This window comes from Giraffa tippelskirchi, chromosome 4 (assembly GCF_054371585.1).
Source record: "Giraffa tippelskirchi isolate mGirTip1 chromosome 4, T2T-mGirTip1v1.2.pri, whole genome shotgun sequence".
In the NCBI taxonomy this organism is placed as follows: Eukaryota; Metazoa; Chordata; class Mammalia; order Artiodactyla; family Giraffidae; genus Giraffa; species Giraffa tippelskirchi.
Window position 1 is genome coordinate 171,061,808 of NC_137278.1, and position 25,330 is coordinate 171,087,137.

Below are 25,330 nucleotides of genomic sequence, written 5' to 3' on the forward strand. Positions count from 1 at the left end.
AGGTCAAGTACCTAAAATATTTCATTGCCCTATGTTGGGAATTCACTTTGTTTCATTATATTCACATTAGCAATTCTAGAAACTAAAAAAAAAAAAACGTGCAAAACTTTTAATTTTTTAAAAATACTGTTCAATCACCTCCTCAATAATGTCCAATTGCATAAAGCATTGGCACAGAACCACAAGCAGCAGGCAACAAAGAGCTTTGATTTAACTAAGTACAAGAATATAACAGAAGCTAAAAAGAAAATTTTATAACTATAGTGGAGATAAGAGTTTGGAGAGTAAACAACCATCATAAATGTACCAATATTTATAAATGTACTGCAAGAACCTGTTATCCTAACAGAATTAAGAAATAAGACTGTAATATAGTTTGGGATCCTTCAACATAAAGTTCATTTTTCAATCACATTATTTCCTCTAATGTGGTGGAAAGTGTACTCTTAAATTTTAGTATCCCATTACCTGCATTTCTAAGCTATCTTAATTTCAGATAGAATGACCTAATAAATGGAGCAAAGTCTAGAAAGTGCACTTTTAAATCCTGAGCACCACAGTGATCACTACTAAATCTTAATGACTAAAAAGATTTGGCTTGACAAGTTCATTTTATCATTAATGAATACAATTTTACCACAAAGACTATCAAATATGTCATAATTTCTAAACAATAACCCTTTAATCTACTCTACCACTTTTGTTTTTTGGGGGGAATGGCCAATTTTGTACATTGAAAAATTTATTTACAAATTACAATTATTTTTCTCATAAATCTTCAATACCTCAATCTTCTTTGGAAACATTTTTGCTTTTTCAGTTTTTTTTTTTTTTTTTACATTACTTATAGTTATCACAAGTCCCTTACTTTACTAGCTGGGTCTCAGAAATTTACTGTTCACTGATGTTTGTTTTCAAAAGCACATCAATATTTACTTGTAAGAAGTTTTGCTTTTAATCTAGTCTCATGACACTTTTTACACTGACCAATCAATTGTGTTATGCCAGGAGAGAAATAGCTCACACATAAATGAGATACATAAACACTTTAAAACCTTATTATGGAAAATGCTTGCTCAACCTGAATAACTCAAAATCATAGAAGATTATATAGTTAATATAAAACATATGGTATATTTAGTGCACTGAATATAGTTAAAGAAACATAACCATATCCCCTCCCACATGACGTCCATACTGGTAGCTCCCAACTTGAACGAGAGCTGTGAGTTTACATGGGAGCGCTTACCAAATAGGTCCAATTAAAAATAGCTTGGTTTAGCCTTTAGGCCCAACCTATCTGATAAGATATACTGGGGTTTGTCACTTCCTTTAACCTTAAGCGTTTCTGTTGAAACCACAACTTAAGAGCTAATTACTAGAGAAATGACTGTCTGAAAGAAAAAATTAAGTGCCATGAAAACAAACTAAATCAAACTGAGAAACCAAATAGTACTGATAATTCAGAATTAATTGTATCGACCATTTTTGATTTCCTAGTCTAGATTTTTCAGCACAATCAATATTTCAAAGAATCATGACATATGAAAAATAACCTGGTTCAATCTCTTTATTTTATATACAAGTAAAGTGAAGTCAAGAAAAATGAAGCTATTTGAACATGATATGGAGGTTTAATACTATAGCTTGAATAAGAATCCATAATCCTTAACTTCAGCTTCATTCACTATACTGCTACTAACTTAAAGGCAAATAGTTATTCAAGAGTATGGCTGATAAAGGCCTAAATTTTTATGATTCTGGATTTCAACAAGTAAATAACTAAAATGGCAATAATATCACAGAATAATCTAAAATGTTCAGTGTGGAGAGAGCGCCCTCTACTGTATATTACCTCTCTGACAACTACGGCAACAGTTGGAAACTGCCATCTGTGCCTCTCATCTACTCAAAATGAGCCTGAAGTTACTATAATATATACTGTGGCTTAGTTATGTTACAACTATAATGCCAAGGCCAGTATTTAAAACATACATATACACACACAAACACACAACACATACACACGTGGGTTGGGTAACCCCTCTCTGGGTAACACCCCCTCCCCCTGCCACACATACACACACGAATCTCTGAAGCTTCAGAACTTCTAGGACTGAAAGCAACCACCCCCCAGCCCAGCGTCAATACTATAAATATCAAGCTTCCTGTTACAGCAAATTAGCAAATAGCTTTGGGAAATCTATGCTCTGAATGGTACCAGGTCAGAAGACAGGAAGCTTATAAGCATTTCACCCCACCATAAAATTCTCACATCAGTCAAGTACTATCTAGAAAACAAGTTATAAACCTCAGCTTACCTGGACAACAGGATACTGATAATCCATACAGTACACACCATACATAGCAAAGGGGGAAAAGATCTTCAGATAAAGACAGTACAGAAAGTATTTAAGCTTCTGCCTTGTTTGATGTGGGTGTCCTGTCCAAAGGAACCTGGAAACACCAAAAAATCCTTGGCTGACTTCCAGCCTACGCAGATAAGTATGTTGACTCAGATGACGAGGAAAGAGCTTGGCTCAGCCCAGGCTTCCAACCCCAATAAGACTCAACACTACACAAAAGAAATGTTCAAGGAAAAGCAGACAGTTCCAACGGAGTTACTAGCTATAGACTGAAAACTACACTAGAGGTTTGCTGTTACTGTTGGTTTTAAACTGACAACTTCTCCAGAAACTCAAGAGGTAGAGAATGACAGCCAAGGAAGGGATCGCAGGCTCCTTTAAGTGGCACAAAAACCGGTAGGAAGCACAAGGTATCCAGGATCCAAAGTGATATATATATATTCCAGGCTTTAAGTACGTCAGAGGCAACACTCCCAATCCAGGAGGTGGAAAAGCAAATGGGACTCGTATTATTTCTCTACTTCTTCTTGGGCGGGGACTGCGCACAAGCGCATGCACGTACACACACACACACACACGAACACACACACCCTTCTCACTGTCTCCGGCACAGACAGGTGTTAGGATTAACAGTATAAAATCCTTCTGCTGTGGAAAGAAACGGGAAAGAAATGAAGTCACACTGCTACAGCAGTGAAAGGAGCTCTTTCATGACATTGTATGTTTTTGTATCATTTAACAGCTCCTCTGCTAGGCTCCAGCAGAAGCTTGGACAGCTGGCAGGATCAGCACGAGAAAAGAGGAAGGTGGCCCCGACTCTGGGGCAACATGAGTCCACTGGAGACCTTGAGATATGCCAGAGACTCTCTCAGCTGTTCCAGTCAAACATGGAAGGATTAAGTGCGGCTGCCTGCAGAAAGGTGGGGGTGGAAAGGTCTTTTCAGAAAAGCCAGTTGCTTTTCCCCTTTTAGGAAGCTGCTATACCCACCCTACCATTATATACAAACACACATGTGCACACATATTTCTACAACAGATATTAAAAGCAGTAACAAACACAGACAGGTGTTAGGTCAGTCGGACAGTGTAGGGCAGGTTAAAGAGTTGGCTTTCAGAGCCTAAACGGCCCTTGTAAAACCAGGGAACTGCTAAGCAATTCTTAGAAAATTGAACGTAGAGTGAGCAGAAAGCAAAGATAAATGCTCAGTAAGAGAGACACATTTATAACTATCATTGCCAAGAAATCCCCTAGTTGGGGCAAACATTCAAAAGCTCAAAATGATAAATAATTCTAAATTAGTTTCGGGAGCTCTGATCTCCGTAATCTTAGAGAGAGAGTAATATTGTAACATGTTTTAGTAAGATTAACCCATGAGGATTATCTGCAACTGTGAGGCATTTGTAAGAGTCTAAGTCTTACCAAGTCCACTCCACCCCCAGTGCAGTTTTTCTCCTTTTATGGTCACTGCAATTTATTTTAGTATTGTTCAGGAGAAATTGCTTTTTAAGAGTCAAAATGGCCTTAGTACGTTTAAGACATATCTCTTGGTTAAGAATTTACATTAATTCGGTTCTTAGAGATCAGGTGGACCACTGCAATGTACTAGATTATCTTTGCATTGCTGGTACTGATTCTATGTGTATTACACATAAGGGACAATAATAAACCAATCCAGTATAATTAAAAAATCTACTGATATATTATACACAAGGTATTGTGCTAAGCAATGGAGAAATGAACAGGCACAGTTTTGTTGTCAAGGAATTTGCAGCTTGTGGGAGAATAGACGAGTACGCAGGTAAAACCAAAAGGCAAAACAATGCTACAGCTCCAAAATTAAACATCATGAGCAATTTCTCACCCAGGGAATGATATTTTTTAAATGCTGCCCTTAATGAACACTTCCATAGCGTCACTTTCTTACCACTAAAACTATGAGACCCTGCTTCATCAATTCTTAACAGAGATTGTCTGAGCCTGGCCTCTAACATACATTCTACTAGTCCCAAAATCCCTTGGACTGCAAGGGGATCAAACCAGTCAATCCTAAAGGAAATCAACCTTGACTATTCATTGGAAAGATTGACGCTGTAGTTGAAGCTCCAATACTTTGGCCACCTGATGCAAAGAGCTGACTCACTGGAAAAGACCCTGATGCTGGGAAAGACTGAAGGCGGGAGGAGAAGGGGATGACAGAGGATGAGATAGTTGGATGGCATCACTGACTCAATGGGTATGAGTTTGAGCAAACTCTGGGAGACAGTGAAGGACAGGGAAGCCAGGTGTGCTGCAGTCCACAGGGCTGCAAAGAGCTGGACACAACTTAGCAACTGAACAACAAAGAAATAACAAAAGAGATGTTTCTGTAATAAAACCTTATACTAAATTTTCCCTGGGGTCTTCCCTGGTGATCCAGTAGCTAAGACTCCATCTTCTAATGCAGGGGGCCTGGGTTTGACCCTTGATCAGGGAACTAGATTCCACATGCCACAACGAATTCGCATGCTGCACCTAAAGATAGACAATCCCGAGTACTACAACTGAAGAATGAAGATTTCATGTGCCACACCTAAGACTCGGTGCAGCCAAATAAATAAATATATAAAATATTGTTTAAATAAATAAAAATAAATATCACAAATAAAAACTAAAATGTCTCTTCTAATCAAATCAAATAATCCTCCAATCTTTCTTCCTGTCCATTCTGCTGACCCACCTCCCTCCGCTTCAGTTCATATCCAGCAGTACAGTGGTACTGGCCACACACACACTTGTAAATTAGCATCTTAATCACTATTACACCTTGTTGATAGGACTGATAAAAGATTCCCTTGATATAAAAACTGGAAAATGATGATACTCATAAACCATAAGAGGGCATTGTTAACCATGAACTACAATTGTCAAACTTAACTTTCATAAGTTAATAATTCAGTTCAATATCTGATGAATTAATCACAGAAGATGGATTTTTCCCAAACTGAGAAATAACTCCAGAAAGAATGATGGGATGGAGCCAAAGCAAAAACGATACCCAACTGTGGATGTGACTGGTGATAGGCGCAAAGTCCGATGCTGTAAAGAGCAATATTGCATAGGAACCTGGAATGTTAGGTCCATGAATCAAGGCAAACTGGAAGTGGTCAAACAGGAGATGGCAAGAGTGAACGTTGACATTCTAGGAATCAGCAAACTAAGATGGACTGGAATGGGTGAATTTAACTCAGATGACCATTATATCTACTACTGTGGGCAGGAATCCCTTAGAAGAAATGGAGTAGCCATCATGGTCAACAAAAGAGTCCAAAATGCAGTACTTGGAAGCAATCTCAAAAACAACAGAATGATCTCTCTTTGTTTCCAAGGCAAACCATTCAATATCACGGTAATCCAAGTCTATGCCCCGACCAGTAACGCCGAAGAAGCTGAAGTTGAACAGTTCTATGAAGACCTACAAGACCTTCTAGAACTAACACCCCAAACAGATGTCCTTTTCATTATAGGGGACTGGAATGCAAAAGTAGGAAGTCAAGAAACACCTGGCGTAACAGGCAAGTTTGGCTTTGGAGTACAGAATGAAGCAGGGCAAAGGCTAATAGAGTTTTGCTACGAGAACGCACTGGTAATAGCAAACACCCTCTTCCAACAACACAAGAGAAGACTCTACACATGGACATCACCAGATGGTCAACACCGAAATCAGATTGATTATATTCTTTGCAGCTAAAGATGGAGAAGCTCTATACAGTCAGCAAAAACAAGACCAGGAGCAGACTGTGGCTCAGATCATGAACTGCTTATTGCCAAATTCAGACTTAAATTGAAGAAAGTAGGGAAAACCACTAGACCATTCAGGTATGACCTAGATCAAATCCCTTATGAGTATACAGTGGAAGTGACAAATAGATTTAAGGGACTAGACCTGATAGACAGAGTGCCTGAAAAACTATGGACAGAGGTTCGTGACATTGTACAGGAGACAGGGATCAAGAAAATCCTCATGGAAAAGAAATGCAAAAAAGCAAAATGGCTGTCTGAGGAGGCCTTACAGATAGCTGGGAAGAGAAGAGAAGCGAAAAGCAAAGGAGAAAAGGAAAGATATTCCCATCTCAAAGCAGAGTTCCAAAGAATAGCAAGGAGAGATGAGAAAGCCTTCCTCAGCGATCAGTGCAAAGAAATAGAGGAAAACAACAGATTGGGAAAGACTAGAGATCTCTTCAAGAAAATTAGAGATACCAAAGGAACATTTCATGCAAAGATAGGCTCAATAAAGGACAGAAATGGTATGGACCTAACAGAAGCAGAAGATATTAAGAAGAGGTGGCAAGAATACACAGAAGAACTGTACAAAAAAGATCTTCATGACCCAGATAATCACGATGGTGTGATCACTCACCTAGAGCCAGACATCCTGGAATGTGAAGTCAAGTGGGCCTTAGAAAGCATCACTACGAACAAAGCTAGTGGAGGTGATGGAATTCCAGTTGAGCTATTTCAAATCCTCAAAGGTGATGTTGTGAAAGTGCTGCACTCGATATGCCAGCAAATCTGGAAAACTCAGCAGTGGCCACAGGACTGGAAAAGGTCAGTTTTCGTTCCAATCCCAAAGAAAGGCAATGCCAAAGAATGCTCAAACTACCGCACAATTGCACTCATCTCACATGCTAGTAAAGTAATGCTCAAAATTCTCCAAGCCAGGCTTCAGCAATATGTGAACCGTGAACTTCCAGATGTTCATGCTGGTTTTCGAAAAGGCAGAGGAACCAGAGATCAAATTGCCAATATCCGCTGGATCATCGAAAAAGCAAGAGAGTTCCAGAAAAACATCTATTTCTGCTTCATTGACTATGCCAAAGCCTCTGACTGTGTGGATCACCATAAACTGTGGAAAATTCTGAAAAGAATCTCTGAAAGAGATGGGAATACCAGACCATCTGACCTGCCTCTTGAGAAACCTGTATGCAGGTCAGGAAGCAACAGTTAGAACGGGACATGGAACAACAGACTGGTTCCAAATAGGAAAAGGAGTACGTCAAGGCTGTATATTGTCACCCTGCTTATTTAACTTATATGCAGAGTACATCATGAGAAACGCTGGGCTGGAAGAAACACAAGCTGGAATCAAGATTGCCGGGAGAAATATCAATAACCTCAGATATGCGGATGACATCACCCTTATGGCAGAGAGTGAAGAAGAACTAAAGAGCCTCTTGATGAAGGTGAAGGAGGAGACTGAAAAAGTTGGCTTAAAGCTCAACGTTCAGTAAACTAAGATCATGGCATCTGGTCCCATCACTTCATGGGAAATAGATGGGGAAACAGTGGAAACAGTGTCAGACTTTATTTTTTTGGGCTCCAAAATCACTGCTGATGGTGACTGCAGCCAGGAAATTAAAAGACGCTTACTCCTTGGAAGGAAGGTTATGGCCAACCTAGATAGCATGTTTAAAAGCAGAGACATTACTTTGCCAACAAAAGTCCGTCTAGTCAAGGCTATGGTTTTTCCAGTGGTCATGTATGGATGTGAGAGTTGGACGGTCAAGAAAGCTGAGCGCCGCAGAATTGATGCTTTTGAACTGTGGTGTTGGAGAAGACTCTTGAGAGTCCCTTGGACTGCAAGGAGAGCCAATCAATCCATCCTAAAATAGATCAATCCTGGATGTTCATTGGAAGGTCTGATGTTGAAGCTGAAACTCCAATACTTTGGCCACCTCATGCGAAGGGTTGACTCATTGGAAAAGACCCTAATGCTGGGTAGGATTGGGGGTGGGAGGAGAAGGGGACGACAGAGGATGAGATGGTTGGATGGCATCATCGACTTGATGAACATGGGTTTGGGTAGACTCCAGGAGTTGGTGATGGACAGAGAGGCCTGGCGTGCTGCAATTCATGGGGTCGCAAAGAGTCGGACACGACTGAGTGAATGAACTGAACTGTACTATATTTAAGATGACACACTGTAATTTAAACTCTGGAACAACTAACCTAATCTCAACTTGAAAGCGTCCCCAAATATGTTATTGAGGGCCTCATCAATCTCTGTAGCTTTAAGTTCTTCTTGTGGATAGATCTATACAGACACGGTGAAAAGATATGACTGATACATTTTTAAGTGAGAAAAATTATATTGTTGAATAGTGGTTAAAGTATAATTCTGTAGTTCCATATTTGTAAATGCATATATATATATATCTGTGTGCTTGTGAATAAATTATATATGTAATTTGCAAGCTTTATGCATCTCACATATAAGTTATATGTTACATATTTATATATGCATACAATTTATTAGTTAACACGCACACCAATATATGTCATACATAGTTCATATTTATATACACACATATTATAGACATAGGACAAAACCAAAACCTCTAGGGGATGGGATAGTGGTTTTCATTTATTACCTTAAAATAAATTTCAAATTTGTTTAAATACATTTAAATGAGCATTTAATGTTTCTATAATTCATCTTTTTTTTTTAAGTTTAAGTGAATCAAAGCAGATTTTATTTTGAGTACAAGTACTTTAAAAACTGGGCTTCCCTCGTAGCTCAGCGGAAAAAAATCTACTTGCCAATGCAGGAGATACAGGTTCAATTCCTGGGTTGGGAAGATGCCCTGAAGAAAGGAATGGCAACCCACTCCAGTATTCCTGCCTGAAAAATCCTTTGGACAGAAGAGCCTAGCAGGCTACAGTCCATGGGACCACAAAGAGCTGGACACGACTTAATGACTAAACAACAACAACTTTAAAAATTAGTAATATTCTCTGTCTCTGTGTCATCACATTTGCTTTACCTAACATGATGACATAAATATAAACTCTCATTTAATACTGGAGGATTTAGATGATAAACAATCAGTACCCAGGTATAGGTTAAATAATAAGCCCTTTGGAGAAATGTCAAAATATTTCAATATGTGAATTGTAATTCCTTGTACTTCTGCTTGTCCTTTTACTTACCTCTTTCTATTGATTTTTTGAAATTATAATTTAAGGCCAATAATTTAGTCAAACAAAAATTCTAAAATATCCTTACAGAAGGAAAGGTGAATCTTTCACCAGAAAGAAAGCATACTACAAAAGATCAAATTATAAATGTTAGGGTTAAGACTAAAGCTTCTCTCTTTTCCTGACATACAGTCTTTCTGTAGACTAACGGAGCCTTAATTACTAATAGAGATTCCTCGCATGGGTCAGAAGTTGAACACTGTTTCAATATTTTTCTCCCATTTTCAAAGATTTAAAAAATAGAAACAAAAAATGCGAACATTTTCAGTTTAAATTAGTACTAAGTGTGTCCCTCCCTCAGAGGAAACAGTCTAGGTATTTCCTTTAGATTTAAATACTATCATATTTATTAAAAATAAAATTCCCAAAATAAAAAGACTATTCTCCACAATAAGCTCAGTTATTTGCTGCCAATTCCAAATTACACCAATAGAAAATATGCAATGCAATATTATGAATGCTTTTAGTGTTAAAGTTTTTGTGTACTGATCAATTAGAAACATGAATATAGAAAATGGTCTCCATACACCTATATATATTTCATTAGCAAAGACATGTAGTCTATAAGTTTCAACACTTGGTACACCTAAAACGTGTCTGTTAAATAGAATGTAACAATATAGAGAGAAAAAGACCTAGTGAGGGAGCGCGGTATCTAGAAATGATCTCGAGATTTAGGAAATTTAAATTTAGCTAAAGATAAAGGAGACAAGGTCCCATGCCAGAGGGCATAGCTGGTAACTGTAGTGTAAACTGTACTATCTACAACCATAGGGATCTCAAGACTTACTCAGTACTGGATAATCAGAAAATATCTGAGACTCTTTGTATTTCTACTCTGTCATTCTTGTTTTCTTCTCTCCTTTTCTTTCCCTTTTGCCTATGTCATAAACCTATGGCTCCTGCTGCTGCTGCTGCTGCTGCTAAGGTCGCTTCAGTCGTGTCCGACCCCACAGACAGCAGCCCACCAGGCTCCCCGGTCCCTGGGATTCTCCAGGCAAGAATATTGGAGTGGGTTGCCATTTCCTTCTCCAATGCATGAAAGTGAAAAGTGAAAGTGAAGTCGCTCAGTCGTGTCCGACTCTTTGCGACCCCATGGACTGCAGCCTACCAGGCTCCTCTGTCCATGGGATTTCCCAGGCAAGAGTACTGCAGTGGGGTGCCATTGCCTTCTCCTAAACCTATGGCATAGGTGTTCAAAGATGTGTTCAGTGTTCAAAGATAACTAGCTAGGCCTCTGGGTAGAATGCTTTGGCAAAGACTGTAAAGACCTCTGCCCTAAGGTATAACTGATTTTAGCAGCAAGCTAAGAAGGTTCCAAAGATCGCTGTGTAGTGGAATAACACAGAAGTTCAAAAAGAGATAGAGCTTGAGATAGATAGATGAGGGTGGAGGGGATCAGACAAAGAAAGATACATATGTAGGCAAAATAATATAGTTAGATATATGTAGGACTTACATAGGGATCAGTGTGACCAGTCTATTGGACTGTGGGTAAACAGTGGCAAGCAAGAGGAGTAGGTTAGGGTCACTGTGGAGGGCTTAGGCCATCAAGCTATGTATTTCAGACCTTTAAAGACTGTTTGAGAGGGAAAGAATGCTACAAAAGTAGCCTTTTGTGAAAATGGCCTTTGGTGGCTGCAGGAAGAATGGAAAGGGGAACAAAGGTGGAGAGGTCAATTAGGTGCTAATATACAGCAGTATTCAGATTTATTAATGTAAAACCCACGTTACCAGGAGGAATAAAGAAGGAACAGATGTAGGAGACATTACAGGAATTGGAGACTGTTCACATATAGATGGATAGCATCACCGACTCAATGGACATGAGTTTGAGCAAACTCCGGGAGATGGTGAAGGACAGGGAAGCCTGGCATGCTACAGTCTATGGGGTCGCAAACAGACACAACTGAGCAACTGAACAACAACAACAAAACATATAGGGTGTAAGAGAGCAGGTAATTAAATATAACACTAAGGTCCTACGTCTAGATGGCCAAATAGGGATAACATTGCTAAAACAGGGAAGTCAGAAGCATGAGCTGGTTTGACATTGTGAAAGGACATCCAATAGAAAATGTCTAACTGGAGAATCACCACTGACAGAGGAGTCTGGTGGGCTACAGTCCATGGGGTCGCAAAGAGTCTAACACGACTGAGTGACTAAGCACTGCACAGCACAAGTACTCAGAATTGTAGGTGGCAGCCCCAGAGAGAGGTCGGGGTTAGAAATGAAGATCCAAGAGGGGAATGGAAGGAACAGTTAAGGCCATAATGATTTAGTCCACAACATGTCCTGAACATCAAACATAAGCTTCAAAAAGGGAGGGGGGAAGGGGAGGGAAGGAGGGACAGAGGAAAAGAAGAGGGAAAAAGACAACAGTTGATACAAGGCAAAGGTCTGAAAATAGAATCTAAGGAATACACACTTCTAGAAGGCAGAAATAGCAACAAAGGATTAAAAGATTCCGCAGGATTCTGTACTATTCACAAAAGCCAGGACACAAGAGGACATGTGTTACTTTTCTTCTATCTTGTGTCTCTTACAGTAGGGAAAACATTTTATAAATTGATACCAGATGTGAGTATTTAACAATATCAAGCAGGTATAGAAAGGTTAAAGAGAATGTAGAAAAGGTGATTGAATTTAGGAAACAGGAGACCAAGAGAAGTTTTGAGAGAGCTATTTCAGCAATATCAGTAAAAAGATGGCAGCAAAATTGATAAATACATGATCAAAATGAAAAACAGACATGATGCCTACTTAAACAAAACTTTCTACCTTGGGCTGCTTCTTTGTCTTCCAAGTGGCAAATAAATACAAAAATTATTATCAATACATTCAACTCTCCACTGTCGTCTCCATCAAGGCAGACTTTTATCTTGTTTTGTTTCTTGCTTTTGTGTCTTTGATTATATTGTTTCCTTACTCGTTTCAAAATATTCATATCTGAAAGTGACTCCTTCAAGGCCTACCTTAAATGCTATCTGTCCCCTGAAGCTCCTCCTGATTACTTCCAGCTAGAAATCATTTTTCTTCTGTCTGAACTTCAAGATGCTTTATCTGTAGCTGACTTAACAACACTTGGCACTTTCTATACATTTTAAGGCATACTTTATTAACCGGATGATTTCTTTAAGGATGGGACCTGTCTATTCATCTCGGTATTTCTCTCAAAAGATGAAGCCAGTACCTTTTACACAGATACGGCCATCAGTATATGAAAAGGGAGGGTCTGCATTTTATTACTTGAGAATACAAACCAGAGTAAATGAATTAAACACCATGCACAGGCCATCTCTTATCTGTTCAGCCAATCTTCATTCATTCAAGCAAGATGTTCCCAGCAGTGAAGTCCTAGGAATACAGAAAGCTCTAAAAGGGCTGACAGTAGGGGAGAGAAAGTAGAAAATAATAAGTACCAAAGTACCAAGTGATTAATGCTATACCTATCAGAACATGGCTCAGGAGAAAACTAAGAGGCAACTGCTGCTGCAGTCACCACTGCCACCATCTAATTTCCCAGGGTGGAGTCACCCAGGAATAGCTCACAAGCAGTTAATGCTGGAAAAGAATTGTGGAAAGCTAGTAAGAGTCTTCCAAATGGATTGGAGTCGATGGTGGGGAGCTTGGAGGCAGTAGGACAGCATTCCAAATGCATAAACCAGCATAGCATAAGCAAAGTCATACTTAAGGTACTTACAGAAAGGCAGGCAGGTAAACATATGCAGAGAGTCAAATGCCTATTCAAAAATATTCATATGAGTTTCACTGGTTCTCAGGTCCTGTAACAATCATTCAATCTGCTATACCAATGGAAATGTTTTGAATTACATCTGCCAGAGAAGAGCAAATCAAAATGAAGTACAGAAACACTCCTTTGTGTGACATATGGTACACAAGGAAGGATGGGTAATAACAGGGTGTGCCATGCTATGGCTGAAATACATTCTTCTACTGATTTTTGGAGTGACAGACATGGCATACAGTCTGTGAGGCCAGGAATTAGTATCGCTTTTAGAAGTGTCTTTCAACTGCTCTTTCATTCTAAATCAGTATTATTAAGAGGTAAAATGTATCCATAAATCAGGGGACAATAGACATTCACTTTAAATCCATAAAGACAAATAGTACATAAAAGATAAGGGTAAAAAGATATAACCTTTAAGACAGAAAATAATTGTAAATATTCTCATACTGTTAGGGAAATAAGTCTACAAATGATTCTACATAATTATCTTATACAACAGAGACTTTTACTCTCCATAGAAACTTTCGTCTCAACTAACTGATAATATCTCTGTGGTAGATTACAAAAATGGTCACAATATTTCACAGCCCCCATTTAAGAGATGGAATTTTCCCTCTAGCCCTGGAGTTTGGTCTCAGCTTTGTGACTCACACTGGCCATTGGGACATCAGCAAATGTGACACAAGCAAAGACCTGACGGGTGCTTGTTCCAGGGGCTGGCCCTCTCCTCCTCTCTAGAACCCTGAGCTGACCACAGGAAGAACTGTGAACAATGAGAAACCAAGTAGAAGAGGGCTGAGCTGTTCCAGTTGAGCCTCCCAACCAACTAGCTCACCAACTGCCAGACATGAAAGTGAGGTCATCCTAGACCACCTGCGCCCAGCCACCCCAGACGAGAAGAGTCACCCAAATTCCTGACCCACAGAATTGTGAGCAAATAAATGATTAATGTGGTTTTAAGCTATTAAGTTTGGAGGAGGTCTGTTATGCCACAAAACCTAACAGACACAATCTCACTGCACAACATTAAAAGAGATATCTCAATATTGGCACTAATACGACATCTTAATTACTGTCACTTGAAATCAGGCTGTGTTAGTCCTCTAACTTTGTTTTTCTTTTTCAAAGTTGTTTTGGCTCTTCTAGGTCCTTGGCATTTCCACATGAATTTTAGAATCAGCTTACTATTTGTTGTAAGAATCTGGCTTGGATTCTGATTGGCATTACACTGAATCTACAGATCAGTTTGGGGAGAATTACTATCTTAAGACTATCAGGTCTTCTAGGCCATGAACACAGTATATTTCTCTACTTCATTTTACTATTCAAAAATAGGTTTTAAAATATTATGATTATCTTTTTTTTTTCCTATTATGTGCTAAAAGCAAATGCTATGTCTGAGGTACAGCACATCTTATTACCACTTTCAAGTCTGCTAAATCCCATAATACTCACATTCCTATAAGACAGTGTGGTATTGGTGTCAAGATAGAAAAATAGATCAATGGAACAGAAGAACCAAAAATAGACCCACAGGTGCAAAGGCAACTCAGTGGAGAAAGAATAGGCTTTTCAGCAAATGGTACCAGAACAACTGGATATCCACATGAGATAAAAATGAACCTAGATCCATCTTTATGCCATATACAAAATTTAACTCAAAATGAACCACAGACCTGAAATGTAAAACACAAAACTATAGAGTTTCAAATAGAAAACTTCTGTGAACTTTGATTAGGCAAAGATTTCTATGATGTGATGCCAAAAGCACAATCCACAAAAGAGCAAGTTAATAAATTGCATTTCATTAAAAACTTCTGCTTTTCAAAAGACAATGCGAGGACAATAAAAAGACAAGTCATAACTGAGAGAAAATATTTGCAAAGCATGTATGATAAAGGACATCCAGAATATATAAGAACTCACCAAGCTCAACCATAAGAAAACATGCAACCCATTTTATTTTTAATGGGCAAAAGATTTGGATACCTGACCAAAGACAAGACAGGGATGCTAAATACACTCTTGAAAAGGTGCTCAATATCACTACCTATTAGGAAATTAAAACCACAACAATACTACTACCTTCCTACTACGCTAAAATTAAAAAAAGACTGACAATACCAAGTGTTGACAAGGCTACGGAGGAACAGAAAGTCTCAAATACTGCTGGCAGAAACGTCAAATGGTACAACCAACATGGAAATAGTTTTAAAATTTCTCAAAAAGCTAATTATACACCTATCATATGATCCATGCATTCCATTTCTAAGTATTTACCCAAGAAATATGAAAACATATATCCATATAAAGATTTGGAAATGAGTACTCCGAACAGTTTTATGTGTCATAGTGTAAAACTGAAAATGAACGCAGTCCATGAACAGATAAATGATGAACAAACTGTGGTATATCCACATGGACTATTACTTGGCAATAAAAATAAACGAACCATTGGTATATAAAATAACATGGATGAATTTCAAAATAACTACACTGGGTGAAAGATGCCAGGCAAAAAGAGTATTTATTGTGTTATCCCATTTTTATAAAATACTAGAAAATGAAAACTAAGCCACAGTGTCAGAGAGCAGATCAGAGGTTGCTTGGAAATTGCTGGGAAATGGGTAGGGATAAGAAGGATTACCAAGGGGCACAAGGAATATTTGGAGATGATTAATATATTTATTGTCTTGGTTGTGGTGATGATTTCATAGGCATATACATATGCCAAAACTTAAAGTAAGCCTTACACATTTGCAGTTTATTGCATATTAGTTATACTTCAATAGAGCTGTTTAAAAGTTAAAATAAATGAACTGCTGCCTTATTTACTGCAATGAATTTGCAGAGGGCTAGTTATTTTCTTTTGGGGGGGACATGTGGACTGGTAAGGGGCTGAAGGGGAAGTATGCCCTAAAATATTACAGAAAAAGTCTTATCAAAAGGAAGATTATGGGTATGGTGGTAAATTAGGTATAAGATAGAAGCAGAAGCAAAAGGGCAGATTTTTCTGAAAATCACCTTGGATTAGTCTAGGTTGGACCCCTGCTACATGCCCCCTTAGCACTTGTATATGTCCTTTCCAATTTGTCATACATATAATTTTTGCCTCTCCCACTCCAGGAGGGCAGGCACTATAGAATCTATCTTATTCCTTAAAATATCCCTAATGCCTAGGAGAGTGTCTACTGGGTTACATAAGCAACACACTGTGTAGTCAGGAGTCCAGGGTTCTGAAGCCAAACCCCTGGGATTCAAACTGTAGTTCCATCACTTCTAGCTGTGTAACTGGCTCAGAAGGTAAAGAATTCACCTGCAGTGTGGGAGATCTGGGTTCTATCCCTAGGTCAGGAAGATCCCCTGGAGAAGGGAATGGCAACCCACTCCAGTATTCTTGCCTAGAGAATCCCATGGACAGAGAAGCCTGGGGGGCTACTGTCCATGATGTTGCAAAAGTCGCACACAACTGATGACTAACACTTACACTTCTAGCTGCGTAACTTTGGAAAAATTATTTAACATCTCTGCCTCAGGTCCTTCATGTGGCAAAAGAAAATAATAAAAATTCCTACTTGAGAGGGTGGATGCAATTATTACATCAGGTAACGTATGAATGCACCTAGCGTACAGCAAAGAGTTACTGTTATTGTGGTTGTCGTCGTCATCGTTTCCAATAATTTAAGAGGGGCATCTAAAAGAGATTCAGAATTACCTGATTTATGAAGCCAGATGGATATCTGAGGAAAAGCGGCCTCAACATGAAACAGAACGTATGTAAAAGCCAGATGATTGTGTCAGAAAGAGGAACGGGTGCTCCTTGGCACAGGCAGTGAAAGGCAGTACATTTCTTTTGAATGAATTTCTCAAAGTGAGAAGACCATGCTTGACCAAGAAGGCAATATTAGTAAGTAAAGCAGCAGAGACAGTACACGTGATTTTTATCTCAAAGCAAATCTCAAGTGGAAGGCAGGTAACACATTCTCTGACCAGTAGTACCAAAACAATGAGAAACTATACTCTTGTGCTCAAAACCAAAAGCTAACCAAAAGGCAAGGCCATGAGGTCTTGAGCATGTATCTGGCTCTCTTCTCAGACTGTGTTCGTCGTGCCTGCACCTTCTAGATGAATTGTCAGGCATCACTTGACGCTCGTCCCCACTGGGGATGGGAGGAGGGCTCTGAGAGCAGCGATGCAGCGGTGTGGGAATCCCTGGGTTGGCACCAGCCCCTTGCTTGATTCAGACCTATAATCTCTTCTGACTTTGATTTAATACAGCAATTACTGGTAATGTGTTTTGAAGGAGATAAATGCCCAGTGTAGCCGCCTGTCGCTTACTCTGCTTATGATGCAAGAACATTCTTTAATTAAAATTCTCTTTATGATAAAAGAGCTGCTTCACTGAATGTTTCTGTTCAGCCCTGATATGGAGCTTCCCCCAAAGCGGATTAGAAATCCAGTTGCCCCTGCTCACTTCCGGCAGAGCATCTAAGATACACAATCACTCCATCACCTAAAGTGAGTTCCTTAACCCCTCAATTTTCCCATTTTTATAATTAGATCCTGGTAAAGAACCCACCTGCCATTAAAGATCTAAATGTAAGACCACAAACTATAAAACTCGTAAAGGAAACATTGGCAAAACACAGGCAAAATCACAGCAAGACCCTCTAAGACCCACCTCCCAGAGTAATGGAAATAAAAGCAAAAATAAACAAATGGGACCTAATTAAACTTAAAAGCTTTTGTACAACAAAGGAAACTATAAGCAAGGTGAAAAGAGAGCCTTCAGAATGGGAGAAAATAATAGCAAATGAAGCAACTGACAAAGAATTAATCTCAAAAATATACAAGCAGCTCATGCAGCTCAATTTCAGAAAAATAAGTGACCCAATCAAAAAACGGGCCAAAGAACTAAACAGACATTTCTCCAAAGAAGACATATGGATGGCTAACAAACACATGAAAAGATGCTTAACATCACTCATGATCACAGAAATGCAAATCAAAACCACAATGAGGTACCATCTCATGCCAGTCAGAATGGCTGCTCTCAAAAATTCTACAAACAATAAATGCTGGAGAGGGTATAGAGAAAAGGGAACCCTTTTACACGGTTGCTGGGAATGCAAACTAGTACAGCCATTATGGAGAATAGTGTGAAGACTCCTTAAAAAACTGGAAACAGAACTGCCATACAACCCAGCAATCCCACTGCTGGGCATACACACCGAGGAAACCAGAATGGAAAGAGACATGTGTACCCCAGTGTTCATCGCAGCACTGTTTACAATAGCTAGGACATGGAAGCAACCTAGATGTCCATAGGCAGACGAATGGATAAGAAAGTTGTGGTACACATACACAATGGAATATTACTCAGTTATTTTAAAAAAACGCATTTGAGTCAGTTCTAATGAGGTGGATGAAACTGGAGCCTATTATACAGAGTGAAGTAAATCAGGAAGAAAAACACCAATACAGTATATTAATTCACATATATGGAATTTAGAAAGATGGTAACGATGACCCTATATGCAAGACAGCAAAAGAGACACAGATATAAAGAACACACTTTTGGACTCTGGGAGAAGGCGAGGGTGGGATGATTTGAAAGAATAGCATTGAAACATGTTTATTACCACATGTGAAATAGATGACCAGTCCAAGTTCGATGCATGAAACAGGGCACTCAAAGCTGGTGCACTGAGACAACCCTGAGGGATGGGATGGCAAGGGAGGTGGGAGGGGGGCTTGGGATGTGGGACACACGTACACCCGTGGCTGATTCATGTTGATGTATGGCAAAAACCACAATATTGTAAAGTGATTAGCCTCCAATTAAAATAAATTAATTTTTTAAAAATCTGCTTGCCAGTGCAGGAGATGCAGGTTTGATCCCTGGGTCGGGAAGATCCCCTGGAGAAGCACATGGCAACGCACTCCAATTTTCCAGTAATTTTCCAGTATTCTTGCCCAGGAAATCCCATAGACAGGGGAGTCTGGTGGGCTACAGTCCATGCGGTCGCAGAGAGTTGGACACAACTGAGTGACTGAACAATACTACTTCTCACAATCACAATGTCAGCATTACACTATTCCCAGTAAGACTCATTTCTCATTTTTGCAAAGAAGATCCTCTAATTTTCTTCTTAATACGTATGCAAAGTAAACATTCATAAACATACACGCATAAAAAGACTTTGGACCCATTTCATTGAAAAATAAAATACAGCTGAATATACCAACATATATATCAATATACCAATATATTCTAAAGCCTGGTTTTAATTCGTAAAGCAATGGTTTGTTACACCTTTTATATATAGGAATCCTTGTATAACTGTCGTAAGTGAAATAAGCAGAGAAAGATTAACAGTCTATCACAGTCGTCTTTGCCCACAACATAAAACCATCATGTTCTAGGAGTTTAAGGAATCGTCATCAGGTATTCCAACTGTTAGTTAGCCAACAACAGCAACAACTACCCAACAGCTATCGGGAGAACAGTATCTACATGGGGCCTCCAGAAGGATCAACTGGTACAGGTTTTCTAGCTCCTGAATCAATCAGTATAACTTTTGACCCAGTTACAAGACTTTCCACTCCTAAAAGTAGAGATTAAAAAAGAAAAAAAAGAATTTACAGTTAGCCAGGATCTGTTATTTTGATTGCTTTGGAGAGGATGGTCATTGACAATTATCCTTTTCCTTTAAAAAATAGGAGAGAAAGAAACAGAGAACATAGGTCTAAATTAGTTCTCTTCTGCAAAGTGGAAGCAAGGAGATCCAAGACCAAACACGCACTTTCTTTTCCCATGACACAAGGTACAATTTCACAGTGAAGGTCAAAACTTGAGAACTATTTTCTGTTCTATTACTGGGGAGTGGTGTCTCAATTACAATCAATCCAACGAATATATTCTGACTAAGAGCCTCTAAACTCAAATAATATCTTCTTTCAGAAGAGTGCCATATGCCTCCCTCAGGAAATACAAGAAGACAACTAGATTCCCCTCTCAGGAGGCCATGCCAAGACCCACTTGCATCTTATGTGTATGAACACAGAACTGATGTCATCCTTGCAATAATATTAATGCTACATCAGAGAAGTATGTGTGTCTCTCTAGTTCTGCATGAGAAAAGTGATCTTCTTTTTGAGAGAGAAAGGGCTGGTAGAGAGAGATATCTTGGAGAAACAACTATATGAATATATACACTATATTTACCCAAGCCCTTGGGAAAAGGGCCTGGCATAATTAACAAGATTAAAGAGAGATTTAGGATAAATAAGATGAAAGTTAGTCTGATCCTTACAGGATTAAACTCAAAATCCTAATTCAAATCCAAGATCAACACCATATAACAGGATTAAACCAATAGCTGCTTTTGTTTTTGTACTGGAAACAATCACAGTTGGCAAATCCAGGCCTAGAGCAGCACCTCAGCAGTCAGAGGGCCAGGAGTTCAGGTCTAAAAATAGCAGCCTCTACTCTAACTGGGCTTGGTGAGTGTTTGTCTCCACAGGTCCACAAGCCCTTCTGTGTAAAATAAAATCCAAAGAGCTTGGAAAACTGTTTCCTTCTTTCTGCTCCCTCTTCCTACCTATCTTTCTTTTGTGTGTGGTGGTGGAAGAGAGATCCATTAGGTGATGAAATGGGACCCAAACACGGTAACAAGAGTGAATATTAAAAATCATTTAGCTGTAAATATATGAATCAGTGTGATGACTAGCTAGCACCCCAACTAGGGGTGTGACCCTAACAGAAAGTACATGTACTGCTTTTCCTTTCTAAAATCTAAGATTCCAAATATAATAGATATCTGACTCCCAAGGTCTCAGATAAGTACTGTGGGAACCGGAATAACTTTCTAAATGTGTAGTTCTTTAACTTTAAAAAGGTGGCCATGACATGAACAATGGCACATCCAGGGAAACAAAACTGCTGACACACTAAGCAACAAGATATCAAATAATGGCTGTCAAACTGCAGCCAGCGTGTCTAAGACAGAGATGTGCTGGGGATAAATTAGAAGACACACAGACATAGTGGAACCAAATATGTTACAGACTAATGATTACATTCTAACAATGGCCAGAAAAACCGTGTATTTTGAGGGAGTTTTCTCAAAAGTCTAGTTCAGGGGTAAGTTTTTAAAACTTGCCATAAATCAAAAGAAACAAACAAAAAAATGGGGGGGGGGTAAGGGTGGGAAGTGGGTCGTATACCAGAAAAGATACCATGAAGGTTTCATTCAATAGCATTATTAGATAATTATCTATTTTCAGAAAATCTCTGGAGTCCTATGATTTGTAGAATTTTAATTCATAAGAAAAGAAAAAACTGTAACACAGTTTGGAAGATAGCACATGGACCATTTCTTTCTCTTGAAACATTTATATTGATATATATGTTTCTCTTTGACAGAAATACTATCAGTTAACATAAAACAAAAGGAGTGACATCTGCTTCCCAGAAGGAGTACATACACTTATCTCTATTCCTTCCACTAGATACAATTTAAGACCCTACACATTTTATATACTAAACAAATACAAGACACCTCTTAGAGGTGGAGAGAAGACAGCAAACTAGACTGGGACCTCAGAACATGGTGGTGAGTTCCCTGGATTTCCCATATGCTTTCTAGAACCCAAACTTGTAGCTAAACAACCTGGAAATGCCAATGGTTCAGACAAAAGAGGCCCCAAATGAAAGCTTGCTCTCTGTAAGCAAAGAACAGAGAAACGGCCACCCTAGCAAGACGGAAAATCTTAAGACTGCTCGAGTCCAGCCATACCCCCATCTCACTTCCACACAGAGCAGAAAAGGCCAAGTGGAGAGCTAAGACTTCCACCCTCGCTAGGCTATAACCAGGCTTCCCAACACCTCTGCCCAAGTAATATTCTAGTGTCGAGAAAACAGAAAGAGCCCTCAAAACTCAACAGTGAAGAAACAAGCCAATGAGAATGCAGGCGAAAATCACTGACACCACAAAATGATTACACCTAACATTTATAATTATGATATCATATGTTCTTCCCTATGGAGTTACCAAAACATTATGGGCTTTACAAGGTATTCTTTGTGCTCACTAAATACACAGTTGCGCTTATCAGAGGACAAAAGCAGTATGCGGACATTGTCTCATAAGAGTCATGTTGCTTAAACATGCTAACTAAAGGTTTTGCTTTGGAAAGCACTATCAGAATTTAAGTACAGGGAACTATACTCAGTATTTTATAATAACTTAAAGGGCAAAGAATTTGAAAAATAAAAAATATATATTTCTTTTACAGAATATATTAATACATATGCTAGTTTCAGGTATACATATATATAGTATATATAATATTGCAAATCAACTATATTTCAATTTAAAAAAATTTTAAGAAGAACTTGAGATGTTTCCTTGGTTAACATGTTTGATAAGCTTTTTTCCATTACACTCCTTGAAAATTATTTTATGCAGAAAAGTAATAAGGATTCACATGTTCCATTTGATCATCAGTTTCCAAGTCAAAATTTTTTGTTCTTTATTACCTCCAGAGTAAGTTCCCTTCAGTAACCTTAGCCAAAACAAAACACAAATATAAGAAAACACACTTTTAGATGTGATTATTTTACCAATGTAATATCCAACACTGTGTATCACACTTTGTTTAAAAACTATTTTTTATATTACTTATATAAGCCATTAAAACTGAAAGGAAGAAAGGAAGAATTAAAACAGAAGATCTGTATAATAGGCTCCAATTTCATCCATCTCATTAGAACTGATTCGAATGTATTCTTTTTAATGGCTGAGTAATATTTCATTGTGTATATGCACCACAGCTTCCTCATCCATTCGTCTGCTGATGGGCATCTAGGCTGCTTCCATGTCCTGGCTATTATAAACAGTGCTGCGATGAACATTGGGGTACACGTGTCTCTTTCAATTCTGGTTTCTTCAGTGAAACTGGAGCCTATTATACAGAGTGCAGTAAGCCAGAAAGAAAAACACCAATACAGTATACTAACACATATATGGAATTTAGTAAATCAGTAAAGATAACCCTGTATGCGAGACAGCAAAAGAGACACATATATAGAACAGTATTATGGACTGTATGGGAGAGGGCGAGGGCGGGATGATATGGGAGAATGCCACTGAAGCATGTAAATTATCATATGTGAAACGAATCGCCAGTCCAGGTTCAATGCATGATACAGGGTGCTCGGGGCTGGTGCATCGGGATGACCCAGAGGGATGGGATGGGGAGGGAGGTGGGAGGGGTGTTCTGGAAGGGGAACACGTGTACATCCATGGCAGAATCATATCAATGTATAGCAAAACCAATACAATATTGTAAAGTTAAAAAACAGATAAATAAACTAATTAAAAAAAAACAGAAGATCTGGTTCAAATCAATAAAGGAACAATATGTAGAATCTTTTCTAGAAAGTCTTGTAGTTAGTATTGCGGTACTCATTACTTCCCACTTAAGACAACAAAAGGAAAGGATCTATCACAAAGACTTTGAAATCACCTTTTAAAACCAAAATACCATGCATAAGATTCCCCCCAAACATCAAAAACTATGATATTATTTACCACCAAATCAAAAGAATCTAGGAAATTCAACCCTTAAGTTCTAAAATATTTGTGAAGGCAGGAAGGAATAACTGTTTTATTTACTGTCTCCTTCCTTTCATTCCAGCCAGACTGTCTCGCTCCAGACTCTGCCAAGCTTTAGGCTAGTAAGTTTAGGAACTCATTCTTAGTTTTACCAAAAACATATAAAAGTAGTTCTTTGATGAAGCACTGGTTTGATTGATTCAGTATCAAGTCAAAGATGTTGCATACTCCTAGAACTGACAGCAGTGCTTGGCCCACAGTAGGTTTGCACAATGTATTTGCTGAATAAAAGACAAATTAAAAAAAGGAATAAATGGTGTACAAAACCTATTTACTAAAGAGGCCTTGAATCCCTAGTGCTCAGGTATCTTACTCAAGAGTGGAATCTGTAACATTCTGTCTGGGCTATTTGCCTCAGCATGAAAATTCACCTGCCTCAGCTAGTACCCTTGGGTTCTAGACTTTGGCACATGAAAGGTGATTATCACTTGACCTTTCAGTTCTTAGCCCCAGTGAGTAAGCCCATCACAGCTTCAGTTTTCTTACATATACAGGAAAGGAAAGTGAAGTCACTCAGTCGTGTCCAACTCTTTGCGACCCCATGGACTGTAGCATAACAGGCTCCTCCACCCATGGGATTTTCCAGGCAAGGGTCCTGGAATGGGTTGCCATTTCCTTCTCCAGAGGATCTTCCTGACCCAGGGATTGAACCTGGGTCTCCCACATTGCAGGCAGACGCTTTACCGTCTGAGCCACCAGGGAAGCCTTTACATATACAGGACCTCACTCTAAATCTATGACCTGATCCAGCCTGCTATCTTCACCTTAACTACAAGCTGCCATGCACAGAAATCTTCAATTTTGTATTAGCCTCTGAGATCTTGATTCCCTGGCTTGTAGTTCTATGATACCTGTGGTTTTAACATGGAAGTTACATGACTCGGAGCAACTCTGCATGTGCTGCTTTTCAATATGCTACAGCTTTTCAGTATCCTACAATTTAGTTTGCTAGCATTATCTATGATGTATGTTTTTATACAACAGGATAAATGACTTACTCAGAGTCGCAGTGAATGACAAAGCCTGGATTGCAGCTGATTTTCCAGGATCTGATGTCCAGCCCATTAAATAATATATACACCTCCTACTTCAGCTGTATCGATTACCTTCTTTTTTAATTTTAAGTACTAAATAAAGAGACATGAAAAGAAAGCAAATTCTTTAAAATCCAGATTCTATTATTGCCTGGCACAAGAGTATGGGTCCAATGCACACATACACTTTTTACCTTGAATTTAATCCATTCTTCATCCACACGGCCAGCAATATTAATGATCTTACAGCATCCAAATACTTCCTATAGCACCAAGTTCACTATATTTTGGCTAAGTCTGGGCAGCAGCAGCTGACAGAAAAGTTAATATGTTCTTAATATGGCTGGGCTTCACAGGACCTGTTTTTCCTCTGAAAACTGTGTACAAAATGTTGTAAAAATGTACACTGTTCTGGGGACATGGTCCAGAGCTTTCATTTGATCCTCAAGAGGTTCAAGATCCAAAATAAAGATTAAGAACA

At 38.8% G+C, this 25,330-nt stretch overlaps 1 protein-coding gene and 1 long non-coding RNA gene across 40 annotated transcripts in view; one reads left to right on the plus strand and one right to left on the minus strand.

The window, feature by feature from the left end:
• The window catches only part of RBFOX2 (RNA binding fox-1 homolog 2), a 289,290-nt gene that overhangs the window by 112,934 nt on the left and 151,026 nt on the right, over positions 1–25,330 (minus strand). For 2 of the 39 annotated variants that reach the window (XM_081597031.1, XM_081597030.1), the window contains exon 1: positions 2,322–2,912. The exons of 34 other annotated variants lie outside the window; for them this stretch is intronic. In XM_081597031.1, coding sequence (XP_081453157.1) covers positions 2,322–2,366 — 45 coding nt within the window. In that variant the 5' untranslated portion in view covers positions 2,367–2,912. Of the gene's footprint in view, positions 1–2,321; positions 2,973–25,330 lie in introns of those variants that run through there. 3 more of the 39 variants (XM_081597036.1, XM_081597029.1, XM_081597038.1) reach the window with 3 other exon arrangements.
• On the plus strand, positions 11,459–17,693 carry LOC145547467 (uncharacterized). Its single transcript, XR_014083850.1, has 2 exons — positions 11,459–14,225; positions 16,629–17,693. It is a non-coding gene; the product is annotated as an uncharacterized LOC145547467 (long non-coding RNA).